The 22,176-nt window shown below is 35.6% G+C and overlaps 3 protein-coding genes across 4 annotated transcripts; all 3 read right to left on the bottom strand.

The window, feature by feature from the left end:
• Nucleotides 1–1,149: 1,149 nt before the first annotated feature.
• LOC113731775 (vesicle-associated protein 1-3-like) lies at nt 1,150–4,754 on the bottom strand. Of its 2 annotated transcripts, XM_027257203.2 has the most exons (8): nt 4,487–4,751; nt 4,191–4,261; nt 3,938–4,019; nt 3,658–3,767; nt 3,366–3,518; nt 3,240–3,287; nt 2,645–2,722; nt 1,150–1,431 (listed from the first exon to the last, which is right to left on the bottom strand). In XM_027257203.2, the coding sequence occupies exons 1-8, from the start codon at nt 4,545–4,547 to the stop codon at nt 1,324–1,326; spliced, it is 711 nt and encodes a 236-aa protein (XP_027113004.1). In that variant the 5' UTR covers nt 4,548–4,751; the 3' UTR covers nt 1,150–1,323. The 2 variants fall into 2 exon arrangements, with proteins under 2 accessions (XP_027113004.1, XP_071936069.1); XM_072079968.1 differs by lacking the exon at nt 3,938–4,019 and having other exon boundaries at nt 3,658–3,756; nt 4,487–4,754.
• Nucleotides 4,755–12,597: 7,843 nt separating this feature from the next.
• LOC113728741 (uncharacterized) lies at nt 12,598–13,398 on the bottom strand (the record flags this gene model as incomplete). The annotated part of the gene is made up of 1 exon (XM_027253105.2): nt 12,598–13,398. A coding segment is annotated over one exon (801 nt), but the record flags the coding sequence as incomplete, so codon positions are not given.
• Nucleotides 13,399–16,227: 2,829 nt separating this feature from the next.
• Nucleotides 16,228–18,310, bottom strand: LOC113731776 (protein RGF1 INDUCIBLE TRANSCRIPTION FACTOR 1). The gene is made up of 5 exons (XM_027257204.2): nt 17,824–18,310; nt 17,496–17,672; nt 17,288–17,362; nt 17,048–17,188; nt 16,228–16,887 (listed from the first exon to the last, which is right to left on the bottom strand). Exons 1-5 carry the CDS (start codon nt 17,824–17,826, stop codon nt 16,555–16,557), a joined length of 729 nt encoding a protein of 242 aa, XP_027113005.1. The 5' UTR covers nt 17,827–18,310; the 3' UTR covers nt 16,228–16,554.
• Nucleotides 18,311–22,176: the final 3,866 nt, after the last annotated feature.

Genomic DNA, 22,176 nt, shown 5'->3' with positions numbered 1-22,176 from the left:
ATATTTGATTAGATAGAATCAACACAAGTAAATACATCAATGGGGTTCTTTGGTACCACTTTTAGTCTCATGCTCGGAGGTGTTTTTGGAGTCTATGTTGCCCAAAACTACGACGTTCCCAACCTGAGGGAACTGGCCCGTTCTGGATTGGCCATGGCCAAGCAAGTGGAGGAGACCAACCGCAGGCGCTGCCCTCTGGACAAGATCAATGATTTCGGTCAGGACCCGTCCCAGAAGAAGATCTAAGATGCTGTTTCGGAATTAAAATTTTCCTTTTTTTTCTGGTTCGGAGGCGGTACCTTTGATTAATTTTGTTGTTCGTCGAACTAGTTTCTCCAAGCTTCGTAATTGTTCCAAGTGTTTTTCTGGTATTTATTTTATGTGATCTGAATAAATTGATTGGTGTTGTTGAAGATCTAATTGGAAATGAGGTGTTTTGCTTGTTCTTTTCGGTTGGGGGAAAACCATATGTTGCACAACTCTAACTAAATTCAGCTAAAAAATTGGCTATTTGATAGAGTAAAACAGAGTAACTAAGGGATCTTTTTCTTCAAGGGAAACTTGAACGTCAATTCAATACAACAAATCTATTTCAGTGATAGCAGATTCCAAGATAACAAATCTATAGTTCAATGCAGAGTACCTGTTTCACTATAGCGCACATTCCAACTTTTTAGGAGTACGTTCCAGTTTAGAAATTAATTAATCTCCCAGCGGTAGTGGTGATCGTGAGGTTTCTGGTTCACCTTTTTCCTAAAGAGTCTCAGAAAAAAGTTGGAATTTTACAAATTGTTGTACGGTGATTTTTTTTTCAAATAAATTGTGGTGTGTCATACTATCGATGAATTTTCCTGACCTCTCGACGTCCCGTCCGACCCCCGGGGCCATTTGTACTTTTCTGCAGGCAAGGTTACTTACCCAGGAGCCACAGGACAGAGCTTAACAATTCTGTAGAGAACAAAGCATCGCCCTCTACAGGCGACGCACTGAAGCAGTCACAGCTGACATTCACCAATCACAACCGGGCTGTCATCAAACTCCGCTGCAGCCATAAACTCCCAATTCATCTCTATCTTGACTGCTACTTTCCCCTTCTTCAACTTGACAAAACAAATACCCAAAAAAAGGCAAGGCAAGGTCCCTTTGAAATTCCACAGAAACCAGTCCCTCGCATGTAAAATGATCAATGGTATTTGTCTACAAAATTTTTGAAAGGAAGACATGATAAACTAAATTTCGATGTTCAAAAAGAAATGGATTATCAAATGGCACTAACAATAATAGCATCTTTCCATGCAAATTGCCTGCTCTGGAATACTCGCTTCATCTGATAAAGTACCCAATTAGCACACCTACTAGACCAATGAGTAACACGATGAACAAGGAGACACGACCAACTTGATTCCTGAGAATTTCTTTCCTCGTCTTTTCCTGTCCAATATGAAAAACCCACATTACAGCATATCATAAATATAGAAAGTAGTAATTGCTATCTCTTCAATGCACCGAATTAAGCTCATACATCGTGACGTATAAAACAATTGGCATACATTGCCTTGAACTATTCCGCTAGTCACCGATACATCATCCAAAAGCATGCTACTACTGTTCTTTTATCAAGCAACAATGGAGCAGGATATTCATGTCCTTATTAGACAAAGGGAAACAATTGTCACATCAAGTCAAGAACAAAAGATTAACCCTATAATTAGCGGGCAATCATAATATTCTGCTTGTTAAAATGAATAAAGCTTGGTTCTGAGATTCAAAATTTTGAAAGAAAAGCATATTAGAAAAGATCCGTCATGAAAGCTTTGCCACATTAGGCATATTTAGATTTACAACATAAGCCTCCAATCAAAGCATTTCAAGTTTTTAACATAGAACCTGCAGTGATTTATCTGACTTCATTGTTTTCAGTATGAATTTTTAAATATGAACTCTTCTCTCGTGATTCCAAGTGACCTCCCATTTCACCACACCATCCCCTCTCCTGTAACAAAGAATGTAGGAATGCCCTCCCATTTCATCACATATAAAAGAGCGAAGCCTTCACGAAGAGTTAGGGTTCTGTGATTTAGGAAACCTAGATGACTACTTGAGCTCAAGGTGAACAAAAAAGTCCTTCAAAAAAAAAAAACTCTGGTGAAAAGGTACAGAGTAGTTACAATCATGAGCTTTGGTTTCCCCATATTTAAAAAAAAAAAAAAAAATCTTTCTACAAAAAACTATGATGTCATCATCTGTTAACTGATCATGAGCTTTGGTTTCCCCATATTTAAAATATTAAAAAAAAAAAAAAATCTTTCTGCAAAAAACTATGATGTCATCATCCTGTTAACTGAACACAAGCTCAAACATAGTATTAATTTGACGTTACTGATCTAGACATCATGAACCTAACCAATACACCCAATCTTGAAGTCAATTCTCAAACAACTTAGCTCAAAAATGGGCATGAACCTACATAATTATGCTCATACTCTGTACTGTTAATAGATTATGAATCGAAAAGGAAAAATTAAGATAGCCCCATAAAGATGTGAAAAGGAGGGGGGAAAAAAAGAAAAGGGAAACTATCGAAACATGAGTCATCATGTGATATAGCATCAGTTTTAGCAATTCATGATCATTCTCAGCATACCAGCTCAAGATAAAGCTTTTGATTCTGTTGAGTAGCAGAAGTCTTCTCCTCCATCAACTTTGATATCATAGGCCAATCCTGCATTAGAAAAAGTGTTACGCTAAACAACTATCACCCACAGAAGGGGTTAAGAAAATAGCACAAATGACTAACAAAGGGCAGATGACAATTGCACATGCTTTAAAAAAACTCAGTCAAGACACTTAATTGATCCAGAACAACAAAATGGTACAAATTAATTGGCACCCCCAGTAGTTCATCATGTCCAGCCTCAGTAAAAGAAAATTTTCAGTTGCTAAAGAATTTTGACAATAAAGCATCTCAAGATACAGAAACCAACTTAAAAAACAATCTACTTTTTTTGGGACACTAAGATGACAGGTATACTCAATCAGAAGTTCTCTTGCCAAAATATTTGATTGCAAACTTATCTCCAAAATAACGAATTTCACAAAAACAAAAGCATAATTAAAATGGATAAATGTAAACCAGACTGAAGCGCCTTAAGATATGTGCTTTCATTTTTCAATCGAAACAAGGTCTGCAAAGATGTTGCCTATGATGTTGGATGCAAAAGAAAGAAACGTCTGTTCACCTCTGAAGAGGATGCTCCGCCTGTTGACTCCTCAAAAGTCCTACTTACCTGGCATATTTGTAGGACAAGGCATGATTAAAAAATCAATGGAGGCAAGGCAACAAATGTGAAATAATGAACACTTACATGCTCAGAACTTTTAACCTCATCATCAACCATAGATGATATGGGAGAAGAATCTTCTTCAGGTTCTTCAGGGACTGGAGAAGGGGGATTGGCAGGAATATAAGCAACCCTCAATTTGGACTCCCCAATGACCTTTCCGTCCTCCTTCTCGAACTACGGATCAAATTCACAAAAATCAGTTCATTTCAATATATCAACTCACTCATCAAACCCAAAATCATATGAAAATAGAATAAAATATGATCAAATAGACTCTTTACATAAGTTATCTGCCCTAAAAGAAAGAACCCACCATCTGCTGATTTAACTCCTTTGCACCCTCAGGCATGACAACACTCTGAACTAGAAACTTATCTTTGCACTGCATATCAGGGGGCATCTCTTTATGCGCCTGCATTGTAACTGCACAATCAACAAGAAAACAAGCAATTGGCAATACAAGTTAACCTGTAAGGTACATATTCCCCACCAACTAAGCATTATATGCTGAAAACCAGAATACTTGGCTAATACATATGAAGAACCATAAAACCTCTTATCAGGAACTATAACTTCCATGAAATAAACTTTACCGGTGACATTGCTAATGGCACCAGGCCGAATAACACCAGCATTCGGCCGAACACTGTACTTTCTGGGATTGGTTGTTTTAACCTTAAGACAACATCAAAACTAATTAGTCCATAACACGTATTCAAAACATACGTTGTTTTTTCACAGAATAGGAAGAAGGAAAGGAATGGTTGAAAATCCAACCCTCGTTCCAACACAAAAACGAAGCCCCTAAACCACAAGGCTATATTCGATTCTCAGATTAACAAGTACCTTGAATGCAATATATTGATCAGTCCTGTTGATGAGTTGCAAAGAACATGAACTCTGCTTTCTCAATTCAACTTTTTCCGATACATGCCAACAAAATCATCAAGGAGTAGCATCAACAAAAACCAGAAAACAAGAATAACCCATTAGTTGAACCATAACAATCAAGCAACCAGCGAAAGCTAAAGCACCAAAAGCCTAAAAAATAAATAAAATCAAAACCCAAAAAAAAAGAGACAAAACACAAATACCAGAGAGCAAAGAATCTTAAACAAGAGAAAATTCAAGTAAAAACTTACATGGAAACTTGAGTTCTGTTGGGTGAATGCTAAGAAAATCACCGGGGCCGCTAATTCCCATGGCTTTCTATCAAACACTTGGCAATTGGGAAATGAAGAAATAAATTCAGGGTTCTTTGAGGGAATTGGATTAAAGAAGACGGCTATGATTTCAGAAATCTGCCGTTTAAAGATTTTTTTTTCATAAACCTATTTTTCCCTCGAAGGACCCGATTTTCTTTCTGTTTTTGTTCTTCGCCTTGCAGGATGTGATCAGAAGAGAAGCTCATTGGCTTTTCCGGGAGCAATGGTCAATTGACTATATTGTCCCTCCTTACCTGTCTAAAGACTATAGCGTCCTGTCCCTCCTTAGTGGATTGTGGTTACTGGATACCACCAGACCAGCCACGCTCGGTCTACCCAGCCCGTTAAAGGCAGGGCCTTCATGGGTTGGGTCCAAAAATATTAGACTGATTATAATACTGGTAGATCCCCCCATACAACGATAGCGTTTTTCTATTACCATTTAATAAATGGATTAATTACGAAACTCCCCCTCCAAAAGACCCTGCTTTGTCATTTTGTTCCCCACATTTTGTTATCAGATGGATCCCATTTTTAAATTTACAGAATTACACTCAAACGTACAATTAACTCAACAAAGACAAATCAAAATTGAACATTTTTCACATGAGATGTATAGCTCTGAAGAAAGGAAGAATAAGCTTTAAAAAAAAAAAATCAATGATGTGCTCGTTATCATGTATTGTCATATTAAGAAAAATCAAGATAAAATATGTGCCCAACAAAATTGATGATTTTGCAAGCAAATATGTGTTGTTGTGCAAATCTTTTACAACTAATATGTACAAATAACTAATCTCATTCAGTTTTTTTTAAAAAAAATTTGTGCTTTGCAAAAAGGGCATGTGGCATGTCGAAATCACTTTTAATGTAGGATTACTTGGTTTGTTTATTATCTTGGGAAAAATTAAAAATTTTTAAGGGGCACATTGATCTAATTGAATAATAAGAAGGGTTAAACATAAGGAAATAACATTGGGAGTGTTTGGATACCCAAATTATCTCAAATAATATTTCGCTTGCATCATAGACACATTTCCCAACCTACCTTTTTATATTTCCAATCACTTTTTTATCTCACATACATCACATCATAAAAAGTGCTACAGTAATTATTCCAAATAATATTTCAAATAATACACTATCCAAAGTACTTTCCTAATTGATGGGGGATTTGTATAATTATGCTAATTGCTCTTCTTATGCCAGAGTACTTTCCCAAAGTAGTAGTTCAATAATTCATCATTGAGTTATATATACTGCCTTGGATATCAATCAAAAGTAAATTTAAATGTCAACTCTTTATATTTTCATGATAGGTCGCTAGAAATCAAATTATAGAAAATTTTTACTTTGTACAACTTTATAAGACAATAGAGAAAAAAAGAATTGATGCTCTACGAAATACCCAGATAACTACTTTGTGTTATGAAAATCTTGGATAAATTAAAATTAAACATTTGAGGTGGAAACAAATTTGCAAGATAAAAATAACTAGAAGGGAGGCATTTGATTCTTCAGTCTTTAACAGAAATTACGATGACAAATCACTTTAGTTATAACTTATTAGGATTTGGTGTATAAGAAACGATTAAAGTGTGAAATTATCTACTAGTAAACATTCAAAATACTAAACAATGCAATTGCTAAAATGTTTGCAAGAATCTGCTTAGAAACAGAATATAAAAATTTCTAAAATGATTAGACTTGATTTGATATGTGTTAAAGATCCTTTTTTTTTTTTTTTGAAAGAATGTAAAAAAGATATAAAGCAAAGAAAATCGAATTAGCTTGGGATTTCCAGCGGACATCCACCAAGGCTGCCGTACCAATCATTAAAACTCAACAAAGATTGGGGACCGGAGGCCGGACAGTTAAAATCCATATGCTTTGGCCAGGTCTGGTCGAGAAAACACAGGGGGATGTTTGTCGGGAAGCTGGTTCGTTTGGAATGATGGTAGTAGTAAATTATTTGGAAAAAAAATTATGTGAAATGTTGTTCAACTTTTACGAGGGGATATGTGTGAGATAAAAAATAATTAAAAATTATATTTATAATATAAGCAAAATAAAACGTGATTTTTTGTTTTTTTGGCAAATCTTGATAACTAAACCTACCAAATTGATGATGTTTGATAGGATTTGTCTCTCTCGAAATCTTCTCGTTTTGTTCTTTGGTTACACAGCAGGTAGATTGATTACTTTTATTTCATTTTTTAAGCTCGTGAATTACTATTTGAAACATTTTCTTTTTCTAAATTTATCCCTAGACTGGGATATAATTTTAGGGATTATCCCTTTATTATCTTTTCTAAACAAGTTTTAAGTCACCAAAGATTTTTACCAACTTTAAAAATAATAAAAAGAACTACCTAAGAACAAAGAGTTCGTCTTATCTTTCTAGGAGTGCGGCGATAAGTAGCTTGTAGTATTACCAAGCAGGGAATGAATTGTATCCTCCCAGGCCTTTAAATATAGGGTTAGTTTTAAATTTAATTAAAATTTTTGTACGCACTGAACAATGCTGTTTGCTTTCAAGCAGTACTACAAATGAATCAAATCGCTTGCGAGCAGCACAAACCCATACTAGACTCAAGTTCGGTCAACATTGCGCTCGAATTGAGTTCAACCTGACTGACCAAGTTGAACTCGAGTCGAATTCAAGTCTAGAGATATTCATCTCATTAGCTCGCGAGCTAACTCGAATATATATATATATATATATATATATATATATATATATATATATATATGTTTTTATTTTTTTATTTTAATAATAAAATTACATATATATTTCTAATATTTTATTATTTGTTAAGAAAATTTATTTTTAAAAATAAAATAATTTTTTTTAAGCTCGAGTTTGAGTTTTATATTTTTATTTTAAAAAATAAAATAATATTCAGAGATATTCTTTCTTCTTTTTTAAAAAAAAAATTATTTGTTTGTTTGCAGGTAAGCCTGTGGTTCTTATCTATATAATTAATCATATTGTCTATTAGAAAATTTTCCAATGGTCCAAATTGAGTTGTTTTTGCCATAAGAAGATAATTTTTCATTCATCGGCAAGATATGCTGCATTTTGTACCCATCATTCATGCATAAGTTATAATCCTGGACTTAACAAGACATTGTTGCTGCTTTTGACATAGTACTAATGAATGTGGTAAAAAAAATAAACACAAAGTTGAAGAAGAGATAACTTGCACGGATTTGGATTCCTCATCCAAACACGGAGGGTCCTTGACCATTGAAAAGCCTATTCCTGCAGGCTGAAAACACGAGATGATGGATCAGGTACTTCCAATTTCACGTTCCCTGAACATTGATTGAGCTGCAAGCCCTACGCTGTCAATTTTAATTGCTTCTTCAAATTACTGCTGTTGCATGAGCTGGGGTCAATGGACTTATCACTGATTCTCATATTTTTTGGCAAATACTACTGATTCTCATATTCGATTCTACTTTTTTTTTTTAAATTTTTTGGTGTACTGCATGATTACACAAGATTCTTGGAAGCAAGTGCTACACTTGATGAGCCAGATAGACATGCTGCCCAAATGGTTGTCAACATAAAGAAGTAAATGCAGATTTTTCGTTTCCTACAAATTACAATTGATCAGCACATTAATGCCCCTTTAATTTTGCACAGTTCACATAATATGGCTTTTCACCTTTTGTTAGGAAGTTCTTCTTTATCCGTGAACACCAAAGTTACTGCAGTTTCTTTTTATTTTGGTAGTAAAATAAAGTCTAGATGGATCAAGTTTCAATCACCGTTACGGGTTAGGGTATGTCTGTGAAATCACAGGTTACTTGTAGAAGTTCTTACATATCACCTATTAACACACGTCTTACATCGATAGCAAAATTCATATACACAATTTTTTGTAAGAAAGTGATACGTACTTATCAATTGAGCCAACTTGTGTTTTGATACACTTTATTTTTTTGGACATCAAGGACTTCCTTCATATATGGAACACTTCCAAGGGCCATGCTAACTCTCCACACAGGGCCTTAAGCTTAATTAGCTAGGAGTTTTAACAAGAAAGGTCTGATTATCAAACTGTAAGAGGAACCCTAGTGCAGACCGGGAGAGGAAGTGGGATGCTTCAATCATGATACAACGTAACGTCAAGACTGCAGATCATTTATTGCATGGCCACAAAAAATCAAATTATCAGCCAAGTCCAGTGCCATCACAAATAAGCCAAAATTTGTATTCAGTCTGCCTGAAATCTGAGTGTGCGAGTACATTCCGCACAAATGTAAACATGATGATATGAATCTGAAACATACCAAATTATTGCTGCTCCCACAAGGTCCATCCACTCCATGCAGCAGAGATCTACTCTATGTTTATCTTTCGTGACTTGGTCTTAGTAAACAGCTAGCCAGTGGTCCTGTCTAATACTGAAAAATCGCGACCATATATACATATATATGAAATGAAAGGGGAGCTTCCATGCAAATGCTGCAGTGCTTCCTTCCGGAGGACATAAATGCAAAATCAAAATCGTCTTCTTTCTGGCTTCAAACTGTCCTATCCAATCAGTGACTCTGCGGCACTGGGCAGCGAGTACACACAGGTGGCCGCCATAAATGGACCGGGCTAAAAACACAGAACGTACGCTAACCTATTACGTGCCTCATGCCCAATGAAAGTTACGCACTTGTCTTTACCTCAGGTGAGTTAAAACATATTTATGATTGTAACACATGCTCTTAATAAAATCTGCACATCCCAACATTGAGGAATGAGAAATCAGCAATTGCACTAATTAAAATCAAGAGATAAAGAAGAGAAGGAACTATTTGTTCTTTTCTTCAAGGCTGATCCAGTAGAACTTTCACAAGGGGCACAAGCTTCACAGATTCCAATAAAGTTCAAATGTACGATAGTTTGCTTAGGATATATTACTGAATTTTTACTTTGGTCACTTTACTGGGGATCAATTTGCAAATCTCCCTTTTTTTTTAGTACCTAGGTAAGTAAGTGGATTCATTTGGGTTTCGAAATGATGTCCTTTCTTCTTTTTTTTTTTTTTTTTGATTAGAGAATTGATGTCCTTCCACTCTAAATGAAAGGTCACTTTTCATAATGACAGTGGGATATATTTGCTGAAGACGATGCTTCAGGTAGCGTCTAGCTGGAGAGAAATTAAGGAAGTCCGCTGCATTAAAGAAGGCTATGCTCTTGGACTTCCAACGTCCATATCTGCATTGAAGCAGTTACCCTGAATTAAGCCCGAACTTCAGACCTCACAACCGGGAGTGGACTCCAGCACCAAAGAGCTAAAACTCATTGCTAATGCTTAATATTTTCTAGGTTAAAATCTTGTTTGGGTTTCAGTGCGTTCACGGAAAAAGCACTTTTAGGATGTTTAGTAATTAATTTTTCATAATTTAAGTAACTCAATTTTTTATAACTTAAAAGCACTTTTATTAAAAATACTTGTGTCAAAAGTACTTGCTGGGATTCAAGCAAGGCCATAACCTGTCAAACCATATTTTAAAAATTCGAGCAACAAGCAACCCCCCCCCCCCCCCCCCCACACACACACACCAAAAAAAAAAGTGAAGGTTTGATGACAAAAATACATAAGAATTTCCAACGCTTTGAGCAGGATATACACGCTATCTCAACTTTTGCGCGCAATAGGCACCTGATTTTTCTTCATACAAAAAGAATTTAACACGTACAAAGGAAAAGGAGGAATATGATGTGTATAATGCGATCCAAGTAGATGCAGGCTGTAATTCATTTCCTGTCATAACCTCTCAAATTTTGTCTAATGTCGATATAATTTTCCGTTTCCTTAGTTATTTTGACAAATATTGAAATTAAACCTTGAACTTGGGGACTGATGTGTGCGTATGATTTTGATATCGATGAACACAAGAAAGCAAGATGTAGATTTTTTTACTTTGCCGAAGAGGAGTAGTTAGCCATTAAAAAATATTTGGACAGGAGATTATTTAGAATAATTATTTAAAATAACAAAGTAACACTTTATTGTGACGTGATACAAGGAAGATAAAATGATATTCAAAATTTTAAAGAAGTAGTTGAAAAATGCACATATATAGTGCAAGGAAAAAAAATATTTTGAAAAGCTTGGTATCTAAACACGCCATTAATTAACGGGGAAAAATCCATTTTTTGTTTTTAAACTTTGAGTTAGGGACACATTTTGTTCTCAAACTTTTAGACGCACTACATTTAGTACATGAATTAATTATTTTGGGCCACATTTCGTCCAAAAATGGTAAAATATTCAATTTGGATGGAGAAGGCTGACGTGGCCGTTAATTTTGACTGAGAAATTGTTTTTACTTAACGGCCACGTGTCAAACATGTGACTTTCTTCATCCAAATCAAGTAATTTACCGTTTTTGGACTAAATGTAACAAAAAATAATTAATTTATGTATTAAATGTGACGTGTCTAAAAGTTTGGAGACAAAATGTGTCTCAAACTCAAAGTTTAGAGACGAAAAGTAAACTTGTTTCTCTATTCAAGGGGAAAAGTAAAATGTTACTATGATGAAAATGTTTGAAAATCGAGAAAGAGTGAAACATGCAAGGGTAATTGACTTGGAAAGTCCTCACCTTAGCAGTTAGCAGTCGATAGATTTGTGTTTACAGTGGGAAGGGGAACCCGGACGCTTTCTCAGGTATCAGACTGTATGTATTGGATAGTCGTGGTGAACTGGTGACAGCCCAACCACCAAAAATTCTGAATGTAAATGCCTGCCGAAACTCTTTGTCCTGAATCCCGAAAGTATGTCAACAGCAGCCTACTTTAACCTGCAAAGATATCATACTGCTTTTGAAATTGGCTAAGCCGTCTTAAATTTCCTTAAATGTTACAGGTACTTGTATTCTAATGGAAGTAGCTCAAAAGGTCTGCTGATGAATAGCCATATTCACCAACCCCTTGGCCTTGGATTGGATCCATCCATTTTCCAAGTTTTTCATTCTTATCCACTGTACGGGCTTCACCATATAGCTTTTTTAGATTGTCTTTGAGAAAAAAGATTAAAATCTATTCACCCTCTTGATACAGGGTAAGATAACCATTAAACTCGGAGAATTGATTACCCTAGAGACATTTGGCAACTAAAACATTCTTTTAGCTTTTGCAGGCTATAGTAATCAACACTTACACCTCCTCTCCTCTTACATGTGAAGGGCATATATATATATATATATATATATATATATATATATATATATATATATATATATATATATATATATGTAAAAAATGCATCAGCCTTGCTGGTTCGATGTTTTCTCCATCGAATACGCTATTAAAAAGAGAGAGAAAAAAAAAAGGCCATTTACCTCACGATACTGATTTGCATGTTATCAAGATATCCAATAAGAGTTGTCTTATAAAGTGTTGCACGATGGTGAGGCAGGCCCCTTACTCCATTATTGAGTGTAGAAACCAATAAAAACCTATGGGAATGTGCCTGTGCCTGTGCGTGCGACAGCAAGAACGTGAAAACAGACAACGGATTGGGGGCTTCATACCCTCACACTCTTCACAATTTTGATTGTAGATAGCAATTGATAGTGCAGCAGATGTGTTTGATCTGATGAAATTGGGTTAGATGAGATTGATTGTGGAATTATACTAATTCTTAAAGGGCGCTCAAATTTGCTTTGATTTTGATTTTCTGCGTGTTGTTGTTGTGTTGTTGTATACATTTATTGTATGTATTAGTGGTGTCTTCTTCATGAGTCGTAAAAAAAGAAATGCCATGCAGGAATAGAGATCTTGATTTTATTGCAAAACCACGTTTTACTATAAGTTGTTAACCTAACTTGGTAGAAATTTGCTTTAGCACATGCATCACCATGTTGAATTGTTTGTTGTTTCTATTCCACCCTCTTTTTTTTTCACTTGGGATCCTCGGTTACATTTTTTTAGTGCCAATCCAATGCCACCAGTAGAATTGTGCCCAGTGTGTTGTTGTCATTAGCACTTTAATTTTTTATTAACTCAAATTGGTTCAAAGTTAACACAAATTTTCTTATTCTCTAAAACTCTGAACCAAAAGGCACACGGCCGGTCTAACTCCTGCATCAATAATTTTGTACAGCTGCTGCTTTGGGGAAAAAGAATAAGAAAACCCTCTGTTTCGCAGCATCTCGGCCGAGAGACAGGCTTGAAACAGGAAAACAGCATTGCCCATAACATTCCCTAAGAACCAACTGTGAACATCCCAGTACACTTCCACCGGCAGTCCATCCACCAAAATAGTCTGGTTCCCCCTGAACTTCCACCGCAGCCGCTTCACCTGCAACACCGCTCTGCTATCCACACTGATGGCCAGAGATGGATCGTTAATCCCCCCAGTATCGCACTCAATTTCGATGTCATGTATCGGCCCGTGGTCACAGAATTGAGCCTTTGTAGTGTATACTCGCTTCCCAAAGATGTGCTCTCTTTTGGCAATAAACACCGTATTAGATGCAACAGGGCTAGGACCTATTTTCTTATACACTTCCTTTTGCAAATCCCCGAGGAGCAGGACAAGTTCTTGGTTAAATGCAACAGCTAAATAGAACCCCTCTAGCGGTTCCGGGCCAAAACCAAATTTTGCGGATGAAAAATCCCAATATATGTCAATTGCAGTGGAATTGGCCTCTGAACTTATGAACCCTTTTCTTGGAGTAAATAACCAAGGCTTAATATCAACCTTGCAGACGCATTCATTGGTTGAACTCCGAATCCCAATGCTAACTCCTTGCCGCATCAAATTCTTGGACCAAAGAAATCCGAAACCAACTGATGCGGCGGATCCACGACACAAAGCTCTTGGGCTAATGGTTTACTGGAGCACCATCGATCAAGCCACAAATGAAGGCAATCATCGGAAACAGAGGGTTTTCTTATTCTTTTTCCCCAAAGCAGCAGCTGTACAAAATTATTGATGCAGGAGTTAGACCGGCCGTGTGCCTTTTGGTTCAGAGTTTTAGAGAATAAGAAAATTTGTGTTAACTTTGAACCAATTTGAGTTAATAAAAAATTAAAGTGCTAATGACAACAACACACTTGGCACAATTCTACTGGTGGCATTGGATTGGCACTAAAAAAATGTAACTGAGGATCCCAAGTGCTTTTTTTTATTCTATACCTGTGGTAGATCACCTAAGTCAAAAGTTATCGCATGCGGATGCCTGGAAATTTATTTGTTCTCCGAAGGATTTTTCTTTAGTTTTTGGGGTAGAAATTAGTAACGTGATGGATGGCACATAAGCAAACATGATATACAACATAGATACCGTTGGAATCGATTCAGAACAAGCTGATGAGTGCAAGGTAAATGTTTGCCATGAATAATTCGCATTGCAGCTTCCAACAAATACTTTGGACAACATCTTGATTCTTGAGTGTAATGTTGTTCCCCAGACCCGCAGTTCTGAGCGTTGTGGTCCTCCCTCCCTTCACATTCAGGCATTCTCTTTCTTGACCAGAATTTCAGAGACAGGTACAAAGAAGAGGAAGAAAAGCTTAGAGGCATCAAATCATAGACAAAAAATGCCCGCCCTTCAAGAATTGACTGCCTCAAAGGAATCAAAGCTATAAAATCACGGATTCTTTGATCTCAATAAATGCACATTTAACAACTTTGATAATCCTTAATTTTATGTTAAGTGGGATTCAAGTACGTATGATCTTGCTGGAGTAGGATTGGATCGTACTGTAAGATGGGATAGATTAGAAATAGAAGATCCTAAATTCAGAACTTTATATCGGAAGTCTGAACCATCCGGGTTAGTTTCGATTCTTACAAAACTAAATACTTGAAGCCTTTAAACATGCAAAATTAGCTGTATCAGTATTGCTGAAATTTGTTTTTGAATTTTGGATATAAAAGTAGAACCAACCAATTTTCAGCAAATACTCCCTCCGTCCCACTTTGACAGTCCTGTGTTCTTTTTTCGTCTGTCCCAAATTGTAGTCCACTTTCCAATTGAAAAATGTAGTTATTTTTTAATTTCTCTAAAATACTCTTATTTAACGTAAGTTCTTATTACTATAAACTACCTTATTTAATATAGATTGTTAGTATTTAATATAACCAACCCCATTTAATGTATTTAGATTTTTCAAAACATATTAATATATGAAAAACCAACTTTATTTAATGTAAGGGTATTTTAGAAAAATAGTAATCTAAATTTATTTTTTTAAAAAAATTAACTATTTTTTCTTAAATTATGTGAAAAAAAACTAAAACTATCAAAATATGACAAAGACAGTACTACATAACAATAATTGAAAGTCAAGACTTTCCCTTCTCAAGAAAATTAATATGATATGAATTAGACGTTGGGGAATGCATGAATAAACCTTGCGCTGTAAATAGTTTTGTCTCTGTTCGGTTCTAGGGAAGAAAAAAAGAAAGAAAAAGAGGAGAAAGAAACAAAAGAGAAGAGAGGTTCTAATTAAGGGATTGGTGGTGGTTTGCAATTCTAGGATTTCATCAAGAATAAGAAGGATGGTGGGGGTCATACTGCCATAATTCAACTTGTCCCCATTACTATTTGCAGATTTTCAGCCTTTCAGATGTTAGACCAATCTCACTAATCCTCCAATATAAAATTCTTGCCAATATTTTAAGCCAAACTGGAAGAAGATCCCAAAACTGAAATATATTTAACTGCCATAAATTACACCACCAGGAGACTGACACAAATAAATTATTCCCTCCATCCCACTTTAATAATGTTAATTTTTTTCACACAGTATAAGAAAATTTAATTAACTTTATTAGAAAAGTAAATATAATTTTCTAGTTTTTAAAAACACCCTTACATTAATATTAGTTTTATAATTAACCACCATACTTTTATGTTGATTGCAATAATAATATTGATGAAAAGTTACACCATTCAGGACATGAATAAAAGTAATTAATGAATATGATAGGTTATATTTATTGATAACAAAATACATTAAATCAGAATATTTTAAAGAAATTAAAAGTTAACTATATATTATTCATTTGAAAATGAACTATAATTTAAAACGGATGAAAAGACTATCAAAGTGATGTCCAAATTATCAAGAGCTGCAACAATTCTTTGACCCTTACTTTAAAAAATTAAACTTAAAAATAAAAAAAAATAAGATTATCAAAGTGGGACGAAAGGCCTAACAGATCATTACTACTGCAAGAACTAGTTATGCCCTTCAATCATATTTACTTGATTTCTAGAAAACACTCCATTAATCTGCCTCGGTTCCAAAACTTTCCAGCTTCAGTATTGGAATAACTACTAATTCAACAATTCCTAGTTCCTACCATCAAAAAAATAAGCTGTAAAATTAAGTAGACAAAAATCTCTACCAAAAACTCTATTCACAAAAACCACAGCAGAAACAAAACCAATTCCCAGGCTCTAACTCAACACTTTTCCTAATGCTTCCCCTTTATAACTCCAACTCATACCCCAAAAAAAAAAAGCAAAAAATGAACTCTCTCAGACTTTAGATTTTTTTTTTTTTAATTTCCTGTAGAACAGACTGACAATTTTTTTAGCATCCTAATCAAGTGCAGCAGTTCAGCTGAGTAGATGTTAGCACAACACAAACTGCCATCAAGTAAGCTCCCTTCAAAGAAGAACACAAACTAGTATCAAGTAAATGGCCATTAAGTAAATTCCAACAGCAATTAAACCATGAAGAAGAAGAGAAAGAACAACATTGTAGTAACCATCACTAATACCCTTTCCCTTTTTCTTTTCTTTTGAATATCGATACTACAACTATAACTAGTATGACAATTGAACTCAATCCTCTATAATACGAGAGAGGTGGTGGTGATATCTACAAAATTGGGACATGGGAAGGACCATTGTTCAATCTATTTAAGTTACCCTCCAAAGGGACACAAAATACCAAATTACGCCCAATCCCCTTCACCTCAACTCTCTCTCTCTCTCTCTCTCTCCCCCCTTGTCAGTATTCCGTACACAAATCAATAAAGTGGTGACCGCTGGGGCGTACCCTTCCTCCGGTTCGATATCTCCAAAACCGGACCACAAACCGGACGAAAGCTAGCAGAAATGGTGCTCCTCTTCTTCCTCACAATTTCTGTCGTGGCAGTACAAGCAAGCGTCCGGCAGCTAGCTCCTCCACCATTTCCAACGCTACCGCTCGATCCAGACTCCGTCCTAATTGAAGCGACCGGTTCAAGAACCGTTTCAGGGGTCATTTGTCCATCGTCGAAACCCGGTTCAGGAAAAGTTATATTCACACATTCGTACACATACTTCGAAAGCTTGCCCCCTGTTCCTAGTATGTACTGTAGCTGCACAAAATCAAGAAAAACCCATTTGAGAAAACCCTGGGTGGCCAAAAAAATTGGAAAATGAAGAATTATTCGTTGGCTTATAGATTGAAGACTAAGAAACAAAATTGTTCTGTTTTTCAATTCTTTTCTGTTCTTCGGGGATTAGTTTATAGAGAACCTTGCAAGAGAGAGAGCAGAAGATGTAAGGCTCTTGAAGGCCTTTATCACAGATCATGCAGGTGTTGCCAGAGAATCTGGAGGGCCTTGTTTGAGGCCTTTGATTCAAGAATACCACCTTTGCACCGTTTGTGATGTAAGACTGCAAAAGAGGGGAACATAAGCAATGCGATGAACAAGACAAAGTTGAAATGTCCTTCTTTAATTGAAATTTGATTTCATTTTTTTGAAATTAGCTTACTTGAACAAGACCACAGTCCATCAATTTCTCAGCATCATCCAGTCTTATCACATCATGGTAAACATACCTTCTTATCTGAAACCAAGACATTAAAATTGAATTGAAGACCAGTTTCCAGAAAAGATGCACACATCACCACATGCATAATTTTGAGCTTTTTTTCTTTTCTTTTCCCTGAATTTTGATGAATTTCGAAGAATAACAATACCTGTAAGAGGCGGTGAGAGGCGTGAACGCTTAAGCAATGCGGGCAGATGCCTTCACAACAATCCAAACAAAATACGTTCTTTTCATTCTTCTTAGCATCCTCATGAATTATACAGGCGTTGAAGAACTTCTCTCCCAAAAGGGCTATTAGCCACTGAGGAAGTGTTGAAGTTTCCAACTGCACAAACCAAAAACGTTCATCAAGAACAACCAAAACTCCATCAGCTAGTACTATAGTTATCTGCCTTTTAAAAATAGAAGGACCCAATTTGTATATTCACTTACAAAGAGAAATTAAGAAAAGAAAAAAAAAAGTAGAGGGACATCACCATCTTGAATTTGAATTTTGGATGCAGATATAAAAGAGAGAAGTCCGTGGGGGTTGAAGGGTTAGAAGAAGAGAGATTGTGGTCGTGAAGAGTTGATGATGACTGAAGGATTCCAGGATGAAATTGAAGAGCGAATATATGTAGCTCCGTTTTTTTTTTGGGGGTTGGTTTATGTAAGTTGAGTTGAAGGGGAGAAAGATATGATATAATGATCAGGGATTCCAGGAAGAGAGAGACAGACAGAAAGAAATAAAAATAGGAATAGCAGTACTAGTAGTCATAATAGCCATGTAGGAGGATTGTGGTGGTGGTGGTGGTAGTAGTATGGTGTAAGAAAAGAGAGACGGCGCCTGCAGAAAAACTGAGAGACTGCTTGGGAGTGGGAGGGGGTTAGAGGTTACTGTTACCAATGAAACAGCAACAGCAGCGGAGAGTGGGAGAGCTTATTTGGGATAGGGGATTGGGAGATGTGTTTGGAGAGTGGCCATTTAAAGCTTTTTTTCCACAGTGGATGACGATATTGGCTATTGGCATTGGTGGCGTGGTGCTGTTTTCTGCAGTGTTCCTGGTGCATTGTTTTGTGTTAGTACTTAGTACTAGTGCTTATCCCATCAGCATTACTTGGTTGAGTACCCTGCCTGCAGACTGGTTTTAGAAATTTTCAACTGTAAGTTAAAATTTTGGATTTTGAAATGAACTTTTCCCTAGATAGATGTATAACTGTTTGTCAAACAAGTTTTTAGCCGAATTTATTTTTTACAAAATCTTTAAACGGTACATTTTAAAAATTTTTTTATATAACTTTTATAGCAAATTATAGTAAACTTTGAGATAAACGTTCAAAAAATTCATTTATTAAGCAGGGCTCACAGAGTCTTTGCCACGACTATATCCGGTACATCAAAAAGTAAACCAAATTGTTCTGTCCGTTTAGTATAATTCTAGTACGCTGAAGTTATTGTTGTTGGCTTAAAGCTATACACACTATTGAAACAGAAGGAGATTGAAGTTCGATTTTCAAATGGTCTTTTGTTAATTGCAGTCTCTAGCTATCTCTTGATGATCTTGAAACCCAATAAACCTGTTTTCAATTCAATTCAATTTTGTGTTGTGCCTCGTTCGGTTAAAATTGCCTTGGTGACAAATTTAAATTATTTGCTTAAAGCGCATGTCCCGAGAACACTACAACTTAACAGCCATTTGCTTGAAAAAGAATGGTTGGCTGGCTGGCGAAGCCCCAATTCAGTCTCCTCTCTTCTTCTGTGGCAGAGCTAAATGACAAGACCAAAGATGGTGACTTTCTCACTTATCGGTGAAAATAGAAACGGTTAAAAGTTGTGGGCTGGAACTTGGAAATTGGAAATTGGAACTTGGAAGTGGAGGCAAAAAGGATGTCAATACAGTCGTATATATGTTTGTTTATTTATTATTACTATTAATAAGTGCAGCAAGAAAATGTTAGACAGATCCATCTTCATGGTCAAAATTTCGTCTATCTGACCGACTTATCAGAAATCAAATGACAAAAAGAGTATGTGATGCCTTTTTTTTTTTTTTTTTTTTGGGAAGGATTTCACAATTAAGGAAGCAAAATATTTCTGCGTGCATGATGATGAGTTTCCAGAAGACCTTAATACAAAGTCAAATTTCCTCCTTATGTTCTTCTTCCTTTAGGGTGTTGGTGATGAATTAATTGGATTATACAAAATAGGGAGGTTCGATTTATGCATTATTGGTTTGTTTGGATAGAGGATTATTTGTCAAAATTTATTTACTTATATCATCATTACAATTTCTAACACATTTTTTTTATCTTCTCAATTATCTTTTTATCTCACATACATCACATTATAAAAAGTGTTACAATAAAAATATCTCAAATAATTTACAATCCAAAATGAGCCTATAATATTATTATTATCGGTTTGCGGTGATTGGTGAGCACCCAATTTACAAAACCATTTTCCTTGATAGTTTCGAGGTTATTTCGTAGGTATCTCTTAATCTTCCTATCACAGGCGAAAGAACGAGAAACTAGGAGCAGCGTCAACTATTACGGCTTGGTGCAATTATTACAGCGTTTTTCATATATTAGCACTGGATGCTTATTTTCAGCCATAGATTCTCTGCTAAAAATACACTCTACTACTTACATATTGGGATTGTCAAATAGTAACGATTTTTATTATTGTTAAGCTTTCTCGAGCAATTTTTTTTTTTTTTTTTTTAAATGATGCTCCGTCGAGCTGCTCTTAGGTAGGCCTATCAACGGGCCGGGGTCCGGGCCGAAATGACCCCGGCCCGAAATTCATTATTCCGGACCCGGACCCGACATACCAAATCGAATCCGGATTCGACCCGTTTATCCGACGGGTCTTCTACTCTATGTTCCGGATCCGGATTCGACGGGTCTCGGATCCGGGTTCGAGTCTACCCGAAAAAAATTATGAAAATTTACAATTTCTAATAAAAATGAGAAAAAAATATATTTGTACACTAATTTCTAACTAATACAAAAAAAACTAAATAAGAAAATAAATCAAATTAACTTTACTCAAATACATCACCCTAATCGAATTATATTGATAAATATACATATTTTAAATTATTAATCCATTTATATCCGGATCCGAATCCGGGTCTAATACGGGTCGGAATATTATATTCCGTATCCGACCCATTTTTTTGTTTGACAAAACGGATCCGAATCCGGGTCCGGGTAACGGAATTAAATCCCTACCCATACCCGCAATAATTTCACGGATTCGGGCCGGATCCGGGTCTAGACCCGGCCCGTTGACAGGCTTACTCTTAGGAGGCACTCGTCGTGGAATGTGGTAGGTTTCATTTGCGAGAACTGTGAGGCTTTTGACGCAGAAAGTCCAGTCATGCTCAAAATACTTATCAGTTCTATGTTAAAATCCCGTCTAGTTAAATAAATTATAGTAATTAGAGAGTAATTATAGCCAATTTTGTTGGCATTGAACAATTGATTCCAATAAAACAATAATTGGGTGAGAGGTAGAGATGACAACGGGCAAATGCACGTCTCACACAGAAGGAGGAATGAGGCGAGGTGGCAGGGCTTCAAATCCTCTGTTCTCAAAGTAGTCTCTGTCCCCTTTGTTCCTTATTTATACAGCTGCCACGTATTTCTAATCTTTTGTTAACCCAAATTCAAATAAACCATGGTTTGTTTGCATGAAAAGCAAGCTTTTAATTAGATATTATGCTGATATAATTTTTTTTGAGTCTTGATGATATAATTATTCATTTATATTTTTTATTTTTAAGCATGTGCATGAAGGTCCTACTGGTAGTAGAGATGGTTTAAACATATGGGAACCAAATAGCCAACGTATGTTGTGCTCAATGCAATTGTCACAGGTAATATTTTCTTGTTTATAATTAAATTTTAGTTATTCCAAAATTCACTTGTTTGCAAGAAATAGTTATTTAATCTAAAATTTATTTGAGTTTGGGTTAGCAAAAGATTAAGACACGTGGCAGCTGTATAAATAAAAGACAGAGGGGACAGAAACTACTTTAGAGACAGAGGATTTGAAGCTAGGTCTACGGTACTTATTTGGTATGAAAAAATTATGGAAACTCGCAAAAATGAAATCATACTCAATGACTTTATATATCTTGTGCGTATGTCTCGAACTTTGTAGGCATTTTAATTAGGAGTAAAAAAAAACATGTATGAAATCAAACCCATGTAGAAATTTTTTTCGGCTTCATAATCGAAAGAAATACAAGTAAATAAACAAGGTGTAAAGATGAGAAGCTAAGTAGAAATACAGTTTTCAAAATTTTTTTTTTTCAAAATTTGAAACTATCATTTTATCTCACCTTATATTACGTCATAATTTTTTAATATTATTTTATTTGTATCATACACATATTTTTAAATATTTTTATATCTGCAACTATTTTTTTTTATTTTGTATACATCACTTTACATAAATGCTACAGTAATCATTTTCAATAATAATCTAGCCAAGCACATTTAATCTGTTTCCGTAATAATTTAGCAAAAAATTTCGTGAGAAGAGATAATAGACTAGTTTAGTAGAACCAAAATTCGGCCGATAGAGACAACATGTAAGTTCAAGAACTTGCTACTTGGCACTTGCTAGGCTGAATCTGAATAGAATCGTACGGAGCATTAGCATTGGGCAGACTCTGGATCCATCTGATCTGACCATTATTTCAGGCAGCAGCAATCTATCGTCTTGAATAAGTCCACCGTGAAAAGTAGGAGTGGCAATTTGACACACCTATCACGAAATTGGTAGATATAAGTTTACGCTTTACAAACTTGAATCCAAATCAGGTCAGATCTAAATA

Source organism: Coffea arabica, chromosome 2e, assembly GCF_036785885.1.
Source record: "Coffea arabica cultivar ET-39 chromosome 2e, Coffea Arabica ET-39 HiFi, whole genome shotgun sequence".
Lineage (NCBI taxonomy): Eukaryota > Viridiplantae > Streptophyta > Magnoliopsida > Gentianales > Rubiaceae > Coffea > Coffea arabica.
This window is presented reverse-complemented; position numbering and strand designations above follow the sequence as displayed.